General features: G+C 38.0%; 1 protein-coding gene across 1 annotated transcript in view; it reads right to left on the bottom strand.

Annotated features, from left to right (window-relative positions):
- The window catches only part of SPTLC2 (serine palmitoyltransferase long chain base subunit 2), a 97,409-nt gene that overhangs the window by 54,154 nt on the left and 26,630 nt on the right, over positions 1 to 16,625 (bottom strand). The window contains exons 4-9 of the mRNA XM_081830138.1: positions 15,695 to 15,843; positions 13,511 to 13,635; positions 8,827 to 8,920; positions 5,587 to 5,692; positions 4,624 to 4,843; positions 2,249 to 2,375 (exon numbers count right to left, since the gene is read on the bottom strand). Coding sequence (XP_081686264.1) covers positions 2,249 to 2,375; positions 4,624 to 4,843; positions 5,587 to 5,692; positions 8,827 to 8,920; positions 13,511 to 13,635; positions 15,695 to 15,843 — 821 coding nt within the window. The remainder of the gene's footprint in view (positions 1 to 2,248; positions 2,376 to 4,623; positions 4,844 to 5,586; positions 5,693 to 8,826; positions 8,921 to 13,510; positions 13,636 to 15,694; positions 15,844 to 16,625) is intronic.

Below are 16,625 nucleotides of genomic sequence, written 5' to 3'. Positions count from 1 at the left end.
TGATTCACACTTTCTTTCTACTACAAGGACAATAAAAAGATGCATTTAATGATGCCATAAAAATAAGCATTACCTTACACACTCAAATCTAAAAGAAATCAGGTCAAATTTAATTAAGGTCAGGTAGCTAGATTTAAGAAAGACGGTACTTCTCTCTACTTTTGGTTACATTTTTATTATCCTCTATTTTGGCAGAGAAGCAGTGTAGCCAAAAGTTTGCCTAAACTAATTAAAAGTTTTAGAGAGCAATTTTAAAAATATATAAAAGCTGGTGGTGGCAAATCGTAAAAATGGCCACAAATTCTTGGACCCACTTTCCATTTGATGTGGAATCTGATTTCCCATGCTCTGCAATCTGGACTGGCCTTAGTGACCTGCTTGTTAACAACAAATCAGCAAAGGTCATGGGGTTTCAGCAGGTTATTTGGGAACACTTGCTCTGAAGCATCCCCTCTGGATTCCCAGTCACCATGCTATGAGGAGCCCATGACTCATAGGAAAGACATGTGAAGGTGCTCTGGTCAACAGCCTCAGTTGAGCCCAGTGTTCAAGTCACTTCAGCCCAAGTGACATGGGAGGGAAGAAGCTTCCAGATGATCCCAGCCCCTAGCCATCTAAGTCCTCCCGGAGGCTTGGGTCTTCCAAGCTCAAGCCCTGGATATTATGGAGCAAAGACAAGCCATCCCTGCTGTGCCCTGACCGAATTCCTGACCTGCAGAATCCGTGAGCATAATAAGATGGCTGTTGTTTCACACCACTAAGCTGGGGGAGGGCGGGGGGGGGCGGTCAGAGAGGCAATAAATAAACTGGAAAATGAGTGCTAACCCAAAACCTGTAACTAATTACCACATTTCATTTTCTCACCACCAGCAGAGCCTAGATTTCATTACTTAGTACAGATAAGTCATATATGCAGAGGTCACATATCACACAGATCCACGTTCTAGGACAGGGAAAAAAATTATCCAAAATTAACTCTGATAGCTGTTAGCCATTCAATTTAGTCACCTTTCTGTACCCTGAATCAATAAGGTTGATGCACCTATGTGAAGTAACTAGATAATTGCTAGCTATATAAACATATATCTCAGATCAAAACACACTACTTCTACTAACACCATGAGGAAGGACAGAAGATAATGTAGCTACTGTTAAGAGGCGGTTACTCCCAAGGCTCCATGCTGTGTTCACAACATGAATGAAATATTTTCTTTCCCAAGGAATCAATTCATGAAACTGAAAATGATCAACAGTTTGAAAATCTATTTCCAAAAATCTCTCGCTAGAGATAAGAATATACCACAGATGAGAAAAAAATTAAGGAAAAATTCTGATATAAGAAAACAGGTTTGCATCCATCAAAATCAGATTACTTTCTTCTTGTTTTCCAATACAAATCAAAACAATCTTACCATAAAATTTATATAAATGAACAGTGGAGAGCTCAAGGCTGATAGTGTAAAATCTTTTACAAAAATAAAACTCATTTTAGAAGCATTTAAAAAGCAAGTAAAATTAATGTATGTCTCATACAATGGAAATACTTTTAGAAGTAAAACAAAACAAAACAAAAATCCCAATTGTTCTAACTTTTCTGCAATCAACACTGCCCTCTAGTGATGCAGAATAAAAGTAAAATAAAAAAGCAAGTACCACATTTTATTTATTGTTCATTTCAGTGTGTTTATGTCAGAGCATATAGTTTGGACTACAAATTCCACCAAAGACAGAATAAACAGGATGACTTTTATTACCTATTGTTAAATTAGAAACTCTTTAAAAAGGCATTAAATCAAGGACATTAATACATGCAAAGAGCAGCTTTTAAATACAATGGGAATGAAACATCGCTACACAGTGAGTTACATCTTCATACAAAATTCAGGAAAGACCCTGCAACTTAGACCCTAAGACCTTAAGACCCTGCAAAATTCATACAATTCAGGAAAGACCCTGCAGCTTATCACTGAAGACTTATGAAAATAGGTAGAACAGTAAGATTAAATAAAGCATCACCATCTATAAACAAGAAAATTCAATAGGAAGCAAGCCAGGCTAGTTCTCATGGCAGATGTGTATCAAACACACTGAAAAATGTCCGTAGCAACCAAGGCCTCACACACCTGACAGTTCTGCCCAGTAGTATACCCGACTCCTCATTTTAGGAAAAAAGTTCGAGGAAAAGAGCATGTTTGGTTGCTAAGCATTTATTGAGCAGAGGAAGTTTTCCAAGAAAACAGAGACTTACCAAGGGTCGTGCCATCCTGCCCCATGATGCACTTCATAGAGGTGACAATCTGTTCCACGACAGGTGGCGACAGTGACGTGGCGTACACAGCACTGTGAGAATGTGTCCGCAGATAGTCTATCAGCTCCTGGGGAGTTCACAGAAGCAAGGCGTTAGAGGGAAAGCCTGAATTCTCTGCAATGTCACTGAACTCCTTCCAGGTGCAAGCACACTCTTCCTCCCTTCACCACCACTGGAAGAGGGACACTAATCTGAGATGCAGAGGTCAGAGGATACTATCAGCAACAACTGCATCTGACACATGCCAACCTCCTTAGGCTCAGGCTTTGTTTTGTTTTTTAAACATGCCACAACATGAAAGAAAGAAAAACTAGTTTTAAAGAAGCCCTCTAAATTTGGAGAACATATCACTTAATGTTATAAACAGATCTACAATGCTGAATTAAAGTGCTTAGATTGCTTTTCAGACACAATAATTCACTTATAACTATTACAAAAAATATCATCTGCATATTACCCTATACCTGCAAAGCCCTGAGTAAGAGAAAGACAGTTCTCTAACATCAATTTTAAAGGGATTAAATGTCCTCCAGATACACAGAAGTTTATAAAATGATATAAATATGGCAGAAATTAAATAGAAATTCACTGGGTCTTTCATGAGAACAGGAAAGCCATCTCACTGAATAAAGAAAAACTTTGTATGTCAGTTACAAGGAGTCCAAAACAATCAGTTGTATATCCCTATTCTCTCCTTTTAACTTCACTAAATCTTTAAATAAAATGTGCAAAGTAGCTTACGTACCAGAACTCAACAAGGAGATACAAAATAGGACTGTAAAACAGTATATCACTTCAAAAACACTAAAAACTGTACAAAAGCCACAAAAGCATAGATACACCAGACCTATGATGTCCCAGATTATTACTTTAAGTCCTTTGGTTTAGCAATAAATCTTACCAAAAAGCAAGCAACTTTCCAAAGTGAGCCTGGTCCCATTAACAAAAATTTGAGGTAAAAATCTATCAAACTTGACTAAAACCACTAATGAGTTTTCTCTAAAAGGCAATCAATTATTAAGAGAAAGTCCATGCTTTAAGTTTCCCAATGTCAAGTTTTAAAAAGGAATTAAAGATATTTATGAGCTCCTACTACATGCCACATACAAATACTTGACAATGTATTTTTAGTAATACTATGGAGTTTTTTTTTTACAGTAACAGTTTTATTGAGATATAATTCACTTTTCTAAAGTGTACAGTTCAGTGGCTTTTAGTATATTCACAGAGCTGTGCAACTTTCATCACTAATTTTTTTAAAAATTTAATTAATTAATTATTAAGTAGGCTCCACACCCAACATGGGACTTGAACTCACGACTCCAGGATCAAGAGTCATACGCTCTACCGACTGAGCCAGCCAGGCACCCCCACTATCTAATTTTAGAACATTTCATTATCTCAGAAAGAAACCCTCATACCCATCAGAAGTCACCTGCCACTCACCCCATCCCCTCAGCCCTTGGCAACTACGAATGTACCTTCTGTCTCTGATTTACCTGTTCCGCATATATCACATAAAAGAAATACTACATGACCTTTTGTGATTGACTTCTTTAAATTAACACAATGTTTTCAAGTTCATCCACGTTGTAGCATGGACGTACACTATTCTTTCAACCCTTACTACAATCTTATAAGCTGGGCATATTTATTTCTGTTTTACTGATAAGGAAATGGGAAGGTTAAATGCTTTGCCCCAGGGCTCACAAAATTAGGGAAATATTCAAACCTAGGCCTCTGTCTCATGGTTCAACCATTTCCACCACACCACATTGATTCTCAAATGCCTCAGAATTCATTACACAATTTTTAAATTGAAAAATACAATGCCTTATAGTAAACCAGAGCAGGCAAAATAATCTTTTAACTTTCTATCCTTATGCTCACCCAAGATGCATTTGAGGCCAAGGGCAAGGAAACTGGTCTTCTATTCCCACTGGCTCTCATTATAAACTCACTACTTTTGAAATTGTGGGTACAACTCAAACCCAGAAGAAGACTGTGGCAAACAGGCAGCACCACTGTGTGTCCTTTCATATAAGAGGGTGTTCTGTATGTCAGACCAGCATGTGGTTTAGAAAGAAGCTCAAGTAAGAAAACAACAAACAATGAACAGAACCAGCCTTTAGTTCATCAGTCACTCACTGAGCAGCTCAAGTGTGAAGCCCACTGGCACTGTGAGCCTACGCCACAAACAAATTCAGGATCTCCACATCCCAGTTCGGGATGCTTACCTGCCACACGCTGAGTTACCAAATGTGGTAGCCAGAACCACCTTTACCCTTAATTGTTCAATTTGCATGCCCATTTACCTTCTTGCCTCCAATGTATCCTCCAGAAGCACCAAAGCTCTTTGTGAATGTGCCCATCATAACGTCCACATCCTCAGGATCCAGGCCAAAGTAATCTACCACACCTCGACCTCTAGGGCCCAGAGCCCCAATGCTGTGAGCTTCATCTAGATATAAGTATGCCTTGTATTTCTTCTTAAGGGCAATCACTTCAGGAAGGCGAACAATAGATCCCTCCATGCTGGCAAAATGGATAAAAAATACACACACTGAGACTTTTTAACTCTCAAAATTAGGAGTTGGTCACCTTACTACTACTATTAATTTTCCCAGTTTATTGCTTTTTTAAATGGTTTGACAACTCTGCCTGTGATTTTAAACTGGCAAAGTTAAATGATGCCATGGCTAGGCAGATGTCTAGGGGAAAGGAAACTGGATCTTTTCAAACAAGCACCAGAAGAGAATTGACCTTAATTCACCCCAGATGGATAAAGGTCACAGCAGATTCTTCTAACACTTGCAATGACAGGCAAGGTTAGATTTTGCATTACACTGCAGATGAAATTAAAATAGCAGAATAAAAGAATAAAAAAGATAGGTGGTAAGAGAGTTAAGTGCAAGGGCTGCAAATAAACCCAAATAAAATTGTTCTTAAAATGGAATGATGTAGAATTTGTTTTGACACATTAGAAAACATATTCCAATTCTTGTCCCTATGTATACATTCCCTCTACAAACAGTAGAAAAATAAAGGATGCAAAAAGAAAGGGAATTTGAAGACCATTAGCAAGATGGAAAGAATAAAGAAAAGCCAGACAAAAGACTTCTGTGCCAGTGCTGACTCTGCTTCCAGGTATTTTATCAAGTCATAAACACTGCCTCCTTGGTGTCCAGAGGGGTCCAGATTACTGTTCCCTTCTGCTTAAAAACTCTGTAACTTCCTGGAGCCAAATCAGAAAGATAAGAATAAGAAAACAGGATTACCTATATATTCCCTCCACAAGGATTAGAATTTTCTTCCAGGGCCTTCGTGTCCGAGGCTGACCATAAACAATGGCATCTTTCAACAGCTTCTCTAGGCTTTGCATATCTGTATGGAGCACACAAAAAAGAATTTCAACACAAAGTACCTTCCTCTTTCTGAACCCTACTTCCCAAATGCAAATACACATTTCTTCTTCAGGAAGTGTGTCTCAGATGGCACAGGACATTAACATAATCATAACTGAGCAGGAAAAGATAAGGCAAAATGGGTGAGCTACTGCTAGCTTGAATGACAATCTCATCTAAAACGTAATGAATGTTCAAAACCACGGAAACTCCACTAAATGACTGTGGCACAGGCAGTTCCACTGGGTAGCATGCCTGTGAAATGACTGATGTTTCGTGTTAAATACCAGGCCGTTCAGTTAGTGGGGTTTGTTTGTTTTGTTTTGTTGTTTTGTATTTGTAGAGTCAACTGTATCTTTAATCCTAGTGAGTCATCCAGAAATACATGCATAAAGAAGACTGAGCAAGAGAGTGCAAATAAACAAATCCATACACCTCCTAAAAAGCAAATATGGGGGAGAATTCAAAGTGTACGCCCCATTTCCTTTCACCTAGGATACCCTCAATAAACGCTTGTTAAATAGCTTTATCTTAGCAGTGGGCTCAAAATACACCAGTCTGGGCATGCATGAGACTATGTGGTAAGAAAGCTTGGCAATCAGTTGAGACTTCCATGTTTGACTTGATCAGCTCTCTTGGTCCTTAAGGATGGTTACCAGGCCCAGAAACAACTTGGCTGGTACTACCACTAATGAGGATCATAATTTTCCTGTTAAAGATAAATGCTGTGAAGACCACTGCTACCACGACAGCAGAATTCATACTTAAAATATCTGCCCTGAAATAATGGCCTTAAGGACCTTTCCCACAAAATCTATGCACTATTAAGTCTGGGGTATATTTAACAGGGGTGGAAGGCACCCCATCATGAAATGTGATTTTATATTCTTTATTGCTCAGGACTGAAGGAGGGGGTTACAAAGTTACATGATTTTGCTCTTTCTATGAAAGGACTTTGGTTAGGAAAGAGAAGGAAGGTAATAAAAACACATACCACAAGTGAGATGGCTAAAGGTTGTGACTGTGTTCATCCCTTCGGTTATTCAGAACAAAACAGTCTGCTACCTAACCCACAGAGGAGATGCTACCACAGAAGTATGTCTATTGTGAAGCTGCTATTTCTGCTGCAGAGACCAATGTGTGGCACCCAGCAGGAGACAAATAAAAATGCACTCATTGTTTTAGCTTCCTCTGTTTATATACAGAAAGGAAGAGAAAAATATTGACTCAAAATTTTAGATGAAAGGAAGTACCTATACAATGCTTGACCATTATCACCTACTCAGGGAAAAAAAATTCAATTATCTCTCTCATATTATGCTTCCTAAATTCCATGCAAATTAAAGATTTAAATAAAAAATATACCACAAGACCACGAAAAGAAAATATAAGAGAGTAACTTTATGATCTTAAAACGGGGGAGGCATTATGCAAAATCTAAAACTCATAAGAATAAATGTGCCAACATCACCAGTTTAATAAATCTACCAGCAAGACACTAAAAGTTAAAAACGAAATAAAAAATATTGCAACGTAGAAAAAAGAGTAATTAATATAAAGGGCTCTTATACTCAGTGGAAAACAGAAACAGCTTGAAAATGGCCAATTCACAAAGAAATACAAACACAATTAACTGTATAAAAAAGTTGCTTAAAACCTAATAATCAAAGAAACAGAAATTAACATGTTATTGACTTATTCAACTAGAAAATATTTTAAGTGATTCATAATGTCCTATGTCAGCCTGTAAGTAGAGTCACTGTCATGTTGTTTAGTAAAAATTTGTACCATATTTGGAGGCAATTTGGAAAAGTCTAAAAATTTTATAACCTTTTAATCAGGCATCCTAAGACTGCTAGGAATTTATCCTAAGGCATTAATCAGACCACTGAGCAAAAATGTGAGTAGGTAGTACTGTTTCTAGTAGAAAAATTTAGAAACCACCTTGATGTCCAAATTGAGGGATGGACTGAATGAGGGCAACTCTAGACACCACCTGCCACCCTGGCCTTAGGGGAGGAGGAGAGTCACATGGACTGTCAAACAAAGTTCACGATGTGTTTTAAGGAAATAGGTTACACAATTGTGCTTAATAATGCCATGTACTTCATAAAACAAAATACTGTATGGGGGCGCCTGGGTGGCTCAGTCGTTAAGCGTCTGCCTTCGGCTCAGGTCATGATCCCAGGGTCCTGGGATCGAGCCCCGCATCGTGCTCCCTGCTCAGCAGGAAGCCTGCTTCTCCCTCTCCCATTCCCCCCTGCTTGTGTTCCCTCTCTCACTCTGTCTCTCTCTGTCAAATAAATACAATCTTTAAAAAAAAAACAAAAAACAAAAAACAAAATACTGTATGTATCATTCTCATTATAAAACATTTTAGACAAGACAAAGACAGAAGGAAGAAAGTTATTAGCATCCACACGCCTCCCAACCAGAGTACAGATCTAACATTTGGGTGTTTATTCTTCCAGACTTTTGTCTGTACGTGTACGCATTTTGGCAAAAAAAATGGTATTAGATGTACAGTTTGGTAATCTTTCCTTCCTACATGCTAGTATTTTAACTGTAAAAGTTACTTTCTTCTTGTAAATCATTATTTTAATAATACACAAGACGCCTCCACTTGGGGAGCAAGTTCTGGCAGTGCTGTCTTCCTCTGTGAAGCAGCTGTTCACACCTGCACTCCAGTCCCTGTTCTGTATCGGTGGTATTCCACTAGGGCTTTCTCTAGAGTCTCTTCATTAACCGGCCAGAGCTCCTTAAGATGAGACCCTGCTTTATTCATCTCAGTAGCCCTGGTGTTACGGCAAGACACACCATAGGCATCTAGTAAATGCCTACTGAGCAAGTGACTCGTACACAAGGAAGATGAAAGAGCTGAAAGCTAAATAAAAGGAGAATATTGTATTTTGTACAGCCTCTGTAGAAATATGTATGAAATAGAGGCCGAAGAGGAAGAGGATAACTTTTAAAAGACTGGACCAGAAGGACACTTTAAATGTTGCTACATGCTTCATTTAGATCTTCCACTATTAATGTAACTAATGTTACCACTGCCATTAACCCAAAGAATATTAAACACTAAGGCTGCAGTGAATTCCACATCAAACTCACTGTTGTGTTTGAAGATTCGAATGGTTGCTCCCGAGAGTCTGGCTCCTAGAACCAGCGAAGCATGGTTCAGTTCATCACTCAGAATCAGGCAACCCTGCAAAACCACCAGCACAGAAAGGTAAGAAGCTAGGGAGAAAGGTTTACTTACACAAATTACAAAATGCTAAAATCATTAATAATGGTATCTTACTAAGGAAAGCTTATAAAACAGCAAAATTATCAATTTCAAGAAGGAAAGTATACATGTTTTTGTTTTTGCAAAATTAACTTAGTTAAGTAGATACAAAATTCTAGCCTTTTAATTTCTTCAGTCCTATGACTGACTTAAATATTCAGATATGTAGCAACAGGCTATTATTTATACCTAAAATCTGATATATCAGATAGTCTTCATGGGGTTTCAGTTTCGCTGGTTTGATGGCATTCCATATGAGTTTTGGTATGATGTGCTACTGTTTGTGGAAAAAGTGGTGGACAAGGGAGCTGAGGGAGTAAAACTTTCTTCCTCTCACTCCTAATAATACCCTGAATTCAATGAGGATTCCACTTACTAATACTCTCCCCACTGACATGAAGTGTAGGCCTCAATTTTGCCTTTAAAATCCCTCAATAAGCTCTACTTTAACATGTTAACATGAGTTTCTCCTAAGGCAACAAGAAAAGGCTGAAGTTCTCAGGGATTTTATTTCATCCCAGGTTCTTACTCTTCCACAGCTCAGGCCCTTCAACCTGTAAGAACTGAACTCAGAAACAGGTTTTTCTGCCAACAGTGTCCTCAAAATATCCACTTAGATTTTACAGTAAGGTGCAGAAAGTATCAGCATGTTCCCAGGAGAAAAAAAAAAGAAGACACACACACACACACTGATTTATAACAAAATATTCTTAGAGGGATACTTAAGAAACTCATAACAGCAGATGTCTGCAATTTTTACACTGTGCAAAATTTTTATTATTAAGATAAAAAGCTACCTAGTTAAAAACGTGTACATTAAAAAGGAGAAGTAGAGCTGGAGGTACCAGTATGGGCTGATGGGTTTTAAAATGTATATGTAAAGTATACACATACACACAGACCTGTGTATGCATGAGTTAGTATACAAGCATATATTTTTCTAGCTCTAAGCACTGAGGGACAAGAAGCAGTGACACCCAAGTGACCGTAAACACAACAGACCTTGATTTCTAAATACCACCCTCCAGTAAAATGAACCAGGGCTCAATGGAGAACTGGTTGACCCCAAAGCTAAAATAGGTTTAAAAAAAAAAAAAAAGCTCAGAGCCTTTTGTCATGCTACAAAGTAAGAAAGTGCACTTCAGGGGGAAAAAAAAGGATGAGCACATATTCAAATGGCACAGGAGCCCACCTGAAAGATCTCCCAATGGCCAAAACTGGAACAACCCAAGCAACAAAATAAAGGGCAATCATGCTGGACCCAAATAATAAAATATTCACGAATCTATACTAATGTAAATGAATAGGGGAGAAGCAACAACTCTTCTTTCAGAAGAGTCAAGGTAAGGAAAGACAGAAACTGTCACACATTGGGAGACTGAGGAGATACCATGCAGATCCTCGACAGAAAATGGTATCGGTGGAAAACCTGGTGAAATTGAAATAAGTTCTGTACTTCAGTGAATTGTATTGTATCAAGGTTAATTTTTTGGGTCTGAAAAATTCCACTGTTATGTACGATATTAACATAAAAGGAAGCTGAGTGAAGGGTATACAAGAACTCTGTATTCTTTTACAACTCTAAATTAATCTTTGAAAAAAGTGTTAAAATTGGGGGGTGTGGAAAAGGAGAGAAACTGGGGAAGAAAATGAAGAGATACTGAATTTCTCTTCTGCAAGTCTTCAGCCCTTTACTTACCACTCTTGGCATTCCACTATACCTTAAAAGGATCCCCCTCCTTCCCCTCCATAAAATTTTATTTTCTTCTCTTTACAGCTCATTTTTTTCTTGACAAAATCTGCAATATAACTTGCTATTTGCCTCCTTTTTAGACAGCCTTATTCACCATTTCTATGTATCAATCTACTATGAGGCTCTATTATATCGTTAGTTCAAAAATAAAATAAAAATTAAATGTCAGCAGTTAAAAGCTAAGTGCTTAATATGTTCCAGGCATTATGTTAAGGGTTTTAAAGGCAATATTACTTTTAATCCCCATGAAAAAAATTGATGAGGCAGGTACTATTATTATCCCCACTTTACATAAGAGGAAGCTCCCTTTTAGAGGAGTTACAAATCTTGCTCAAGGTCACAAGCTTAGTGAGTGTGACTCATTACAAAGCTTCTGCTTCCAGAACACATGATCTTAATTTATAATACACTACTTCCCGCCTTTAAGCTGAAAAATCAACCACCTCACAAATTTAGTATCAGATTCAAAGAAATATTAAAACTGGATTAGTTTCTGTCTTTAATGGATTAAATGATACTTAATAACATTCAGCTATAAAGTTTGATTTGAAAGATAAATCTTTAAGGTAGTATCTTCCAAGTCTGTATACAAGATCTCTAATTCTACATGATTAGTTTCTGAACATACAGGGAAGAGCAGGATGAGATCATTTAACCCTCTAGTGTGAAAAGTTCTGAGAAATTCCAAATAAGAATCTCAAGATTTATGCCACTCAAACGCAGGACAGGAATGTATTATAATCAATATGAAGTCAAAGAACTATACATTTATGTCTTTCGAGGTATCTGTCCATTGTATCTAAGTTGTTGAATTTACCAGCATAAAGTTGTTCTTAATATTTCCTGTTATCCTTTTAATGTCTGTAGGATGTGTAGTGATGTATCCTTTCTCATTCCTGCTACTGGTATTTGTGTCTTCTCTAGTTTTTGTCTTCACCATCACCAGTCTGGCTAGAGATTTATCAATTTTATTCATTTTCTCAAAGAACCACCTTTGCGGGGCACCTGGGGGCTTGCTTAGTTGGTTAAGTGTTTGCCTTTGGCTCAAGTCATGATCCCGGGGTCCTGGGATCGAGCCTCGGGTCTGGCTCCCTGCTCAGAGGGGAACCTGCTTCTCCCTCTCCCTCTGTCTCTCAAATAAATAAATAAAATCTTAAAAAAAAAAAAAGAACCACCTTGGTTTCACTCATTTTTCCTAATTCATTGACTTCTGAATTTGGCTTTATTTTATCCTTCCTCTATTTGAAATCTTTGGGTTTAATCTGCTCTTCTTTTTTGAAGTCCTTATGTAGATGTCTGATTCAAAACTTTTCTTTTTTTCTTAATACAAGCCCTTAACAGCTATATATTCCATCTGAGTATTGCTTTAGCTTCATCCCACATACTGTAATACGCTGAATTTCCATTTAGCTCGAAGTATTTTCTATTTTTCCTTTCTTCTTTGACTTATGGGTTATTTGGAAGTATGTTGTTTCATTTTCAAATATTTGAGGATTTTCCAGGTATCTTTGTGTTATTGATTTCTAATTTAATTCCATATGATCAGAGAACATACTTAGAATAATTTAAATTTTTAAAAATTTGTTGAGGCTTTTTTAACAGCCCAGAAAATGGTCTATCTTGGTAAATGTTTTGCTGTTGTTGGGTGAAGTGTTTCATAAATGTCAATTAAGTCAAGTTGGGTGATGTTTTTCAAGTGTTCCATAACCTTACTAAATTTCTGTCTAGTTCTTCTATCAATTATTCAGAGAGGGGAATGGAGATCTCTAATAATAATTATGTATTTGTCTATTTCTCCTTTCAATTTCTTCAACTTTTCCTTCATGTACTTTGAAGCTCTATTATTAGGTACCTACACGTTTAAAATTGTTATGTCTTTTTGGGACACCTGGGTGGCTGAGTCAATTAAGCACGCAACTGTTGATTTCAGCTCAGGTCTGGACTCAGGGTCATGGGACTGAGCCCCATGCTAGGCTCTGTGCTCGACGCAAAGTCTGCTTGAGATTCTCTCTCCCTCTCTGTCTGCCCCTCCCGACCCCCCAATTTGTGCACTTGTGTGTGTGTGTGTGTGTATGTGCACGCACACGTGCGCTCTCTCTAAAAAAAATAAAAAATAAAAATCTTGAGGGCCCTTTCAAGCTGAGAGTGCCAACCTGCTAAAATGTGATTTACAGAGTTTCTTATCTCTTCTCTCCTTAACTGCCCCCTTACAAACTTTACCCACACATACACTTTTATTACTATTATTACTACTACTTTTAATCTTCATTATTATTAACTTATATTATTACTTTTAACCTGTATCATTACCTGTATTTTACATATGTACACATATTTTGCCCATGTATCTCTGAGCACGATGCATTATGATAGGAACAAGTATTAGGGTATTTATGTATTTTTGTATTTTTCTACTTAGGAAAAACCATCTGTTAAATAACCTTCCAAACTAAACATTCTTTCTTTCAAAATTTTAGCCTTTTATGAGGTTTTTATTTCTTAGAATCCCTTTCAAAACTATATGAAATGAAGAAGGCAAGAGACATCTAATGGGAGTGAAAGAATCATGGGTTCTAGCAAGAAAGCTTCAACTGATGTAAGTCTCCTTGGGATATACTTATCGAAAATTTGTGATAGAAATATCTTTGGGTAGACCATGTGTAGTCTGAAGTTTACAACAGCCTTGGGCTTGCTCTGAATGCTTTACAAAACAAAATATACAAGAGAGTTTTCATAAATGACAGACTAAGTCTTACTTTGCCAACAAGAGCAGGAATGTTCATTGAATTTGTTGCAAATCCCATGCCATATGCCATAGCAGCTTCTACTCCCAAGAAACTTGCCACAAGCTTTTCTAGCTCTTCATGCTTGTCCAGGTTTCCTGTATGGAGAAGTTAATGAAGTTAATACTACCAAATCCCAAATTTAAAAATCACTCATTACTTTATAAAAAGAAATCATAGTCTACATGTGATGACCTTTTCAGACTAAGCTCCATGGAAGAGTATTATGAAGAGAAATGGCTGATAAAGGACACAGTAGTTGAATTCGCCACGTCTGATGGAATTCCTGCAAAGAAGGTTGCCAACTATTTCTCCCATTCCTGCAAACACATGCCAGTTCCAATACAGGCTTTAAGAGGCCTGGCAACATCTGCTTTTATACTTTTGGAGTCAGCTACCACGTAAAACCGTCTAACTAGCTGTTGTAAAGAGAAACCACATGGAGAGGGAGAAGCTCTGGAGGATAAGAGACTATCTGAAAGGGGAATGCAGGGCTCAGTCAGCCCTCACCTGATCCCAATACCCAGCTGAGGTGCCAAACATGTAAGTGAAGCCATCCTGGACACTCTGTCATCGGCCAGAATGCCCCACCCATATCACATGGAGTCAAGATAAATGTCAAGCCCTCCCCAAATCGCAGCATCAAGCAAATAAATGTATGTTTCTGTTTTAAGTCACTAAATTTTGGAGTGATATGTTATGTAGCAAAAGACAAATTAAAAAGCATCCTCCTTCACTTTGTATTGTGATTTTATATCAATACTCAAATCCTTAAGGACCAAACAAGACTGATCAATGATACTAGCTAAATGCAGAAAAGATGATGAGAAAAAAGACTGCTGAACTAGGATGCTACATGTCCTCAAAGCTTTAAGCAAGTCATTTAACCTCTCTGGGCTTCAGTTTCTTATCTGCTAAATACTAATAATAATATTTGCTCTATCTACCTCATGATATTGTTGAGGACCCAAAGAGAGAATAGGTTCAAGCAGTTTATAAAGTATAAAATGCCATAAAGATATAAGGTTTGATTACTATATGTCGTCACTGCACAATGCTTCCCTAACCACATCATTAAGGACCCTGAAGGTAAATGACCCAGCTACATTTGCCAGTCTTTAGATCCACGAGAAATAATGAGGAATTATTGTCTTAATCCACTAAGTTTTGGGGTGATTCACTGTAATAAATATCCTGGAAGTTGCCTTATAATTTCTATAGTAATCAGTTCTCTCAAACAAAATGGAAGAATTTGGAATCTTCCTATGAACAAAAATTAATTCTCTTCAGGGGCTCCTGGGTAGCTCAGTTGGTTAACTGCCTTTGGCTCAGGTCATGATCCTGGGGTTCTGGGTTCGAGCCCCGCATCTCGAGCTCCCTGCTCAGCCTGCTTCTCCCTCTGCACTCGCGCTACCTCAAATAAATAAACAAAATCTTTAAAAAAAAATTAATTCTCTTTATACAAACCTGTTCACCTTTACATTTTATAGACTTAATAATAATAAAAATAGTTAACATTGTTTTCCATGTCACAAGCACTTTACATGAATTAGCTGATTTAATTCTTTTTTTTTTTTTAAAGATTTCATTTATTTATTTGACAGACAGAGCGAGAGAGCACAAGCAGGGGGAGCAGGAGAAGGTGAGGGAGAAGCAGGCTCCCCGCCGAGCAGGGAGCCCGATGCGGGGCCCGATCCCAGGACCCCGGGATCATGACCTGAGCTGAAGGCAGACGCCCAACCAACTGAGCCACCCAGGCGCCCCTGATTTAATTCTTCAAAGAGCCCTATAAGATAGGAATTATTATTAGCCTCCAATTACCAGTATGGAAACATATTAACCGTCATATGTCCATGGGGTCAGTAGTAGTAAGTGGCACCCTTAACCACTATCATTTGTAAAAGCGAACAAAGTCAACATTAAAGTTATAAATGAATCAAATATTTATGGAACCTTTCTAGACACATTTTATAATATAATGAAAAAGGCAAATATGTCTCAAAATGTGTTGAAAGCATTGAAAATCATCCATTACTTCAGAAGCTATAAGGCAAAGTACATATTTGGATGCTTACTATTCTAGCTCTGTACCAGCATTATTCCCTCCTGAGTAGCACAGTTAAGAACATCAGCTGGCCAAACAGAGCCTACGCTTACCGATTTCCTGCCGAGTGCTACACACTCCAACTCCATACTCCTCTAGGACTTTGGCAGCTGCTTCTTGACATGATCCTGTATTCCGTGCAAAGCCGAGATAGTTGTAGGAACCCATGTTTATCACGCCTTTAATTATATTCCCTGTGTACCTGTGTTTCAATAGCATAAAAGTTCATGAAACTCATGAGCAAATCAAATACTTACATGTGATAATAAACATATTGGTAGTACAAAAGGAAGCACAATATACAGGAAATAAGGAGAATATGGCCTAGGTGAAAAGCAGCTCAAACTCACTACCAATTAAGAAAATGAAAGTTGAAACAAAATACTAATTTTCACTTACCAATAATGATAAAGATTTAAAAACTGACCATATCCAGTGCTGGCCAGGACAGTCTCATATACTGTAGATAAGAATATCAGTCAGTACTTTTTTTTTTTTGGAGGGCAGTTTGGCAGCACTTACCCATTTAAAAGATAAACATACTTTTTGACTCAGCAATCTCCACACACATATGAAAAAATATATGCATAAAGATCCTTTAAGAGTCACTACACAATGGGGTACCTGGGTGGCTCAGTTGGTTGAGCATCCAACTTTTGGTTTTGGCTCAGGTCATGACCTCAGGGTGGTGGGATAGGGCCCCGAGTTGGGCTCTGTGCTCCGCAGGGAGTCTGTTTGAGATCCTCTCCTTCTCCCTCTGTCCCTCCACCCCTCTGCGCACTCTCTCTCTAAAATAAGTAAAATCAAATCTTAAAAAAAAAAAAAGAGTCACTACACAATTTTACTTACTACACTGGCACACAGACCAGTGACATTCCACATGCGGAAGCTCAGTCAGCCTGGGCCCACAAGTGACAACAACATGGTTCAGAGGCTCCACCAACCTAAGGCGGACACGAAGTGTGGACACGAAATAAACCATTG

The sequence above is a fragment of the Leptonychotes weddellii genome, chromosome 9 (genome assembly GCF_054177405.1).
Source record: "Leptonychotes weddellii isolate Sample4059 chromosome 9, ASM5417740v2, whole genome shotgun sequence".
Lineage (NCBI taxonomy): Eukaryota > Metazoa > Chordata > Mammalia > Carnivora > Phocidae > Leptonychotes > Leptonychotes weddellii.
Note: the sequence above shows the minus strand (reverse complement) of the source record. Positions and strands in the feature narration are given on the sequence as shown.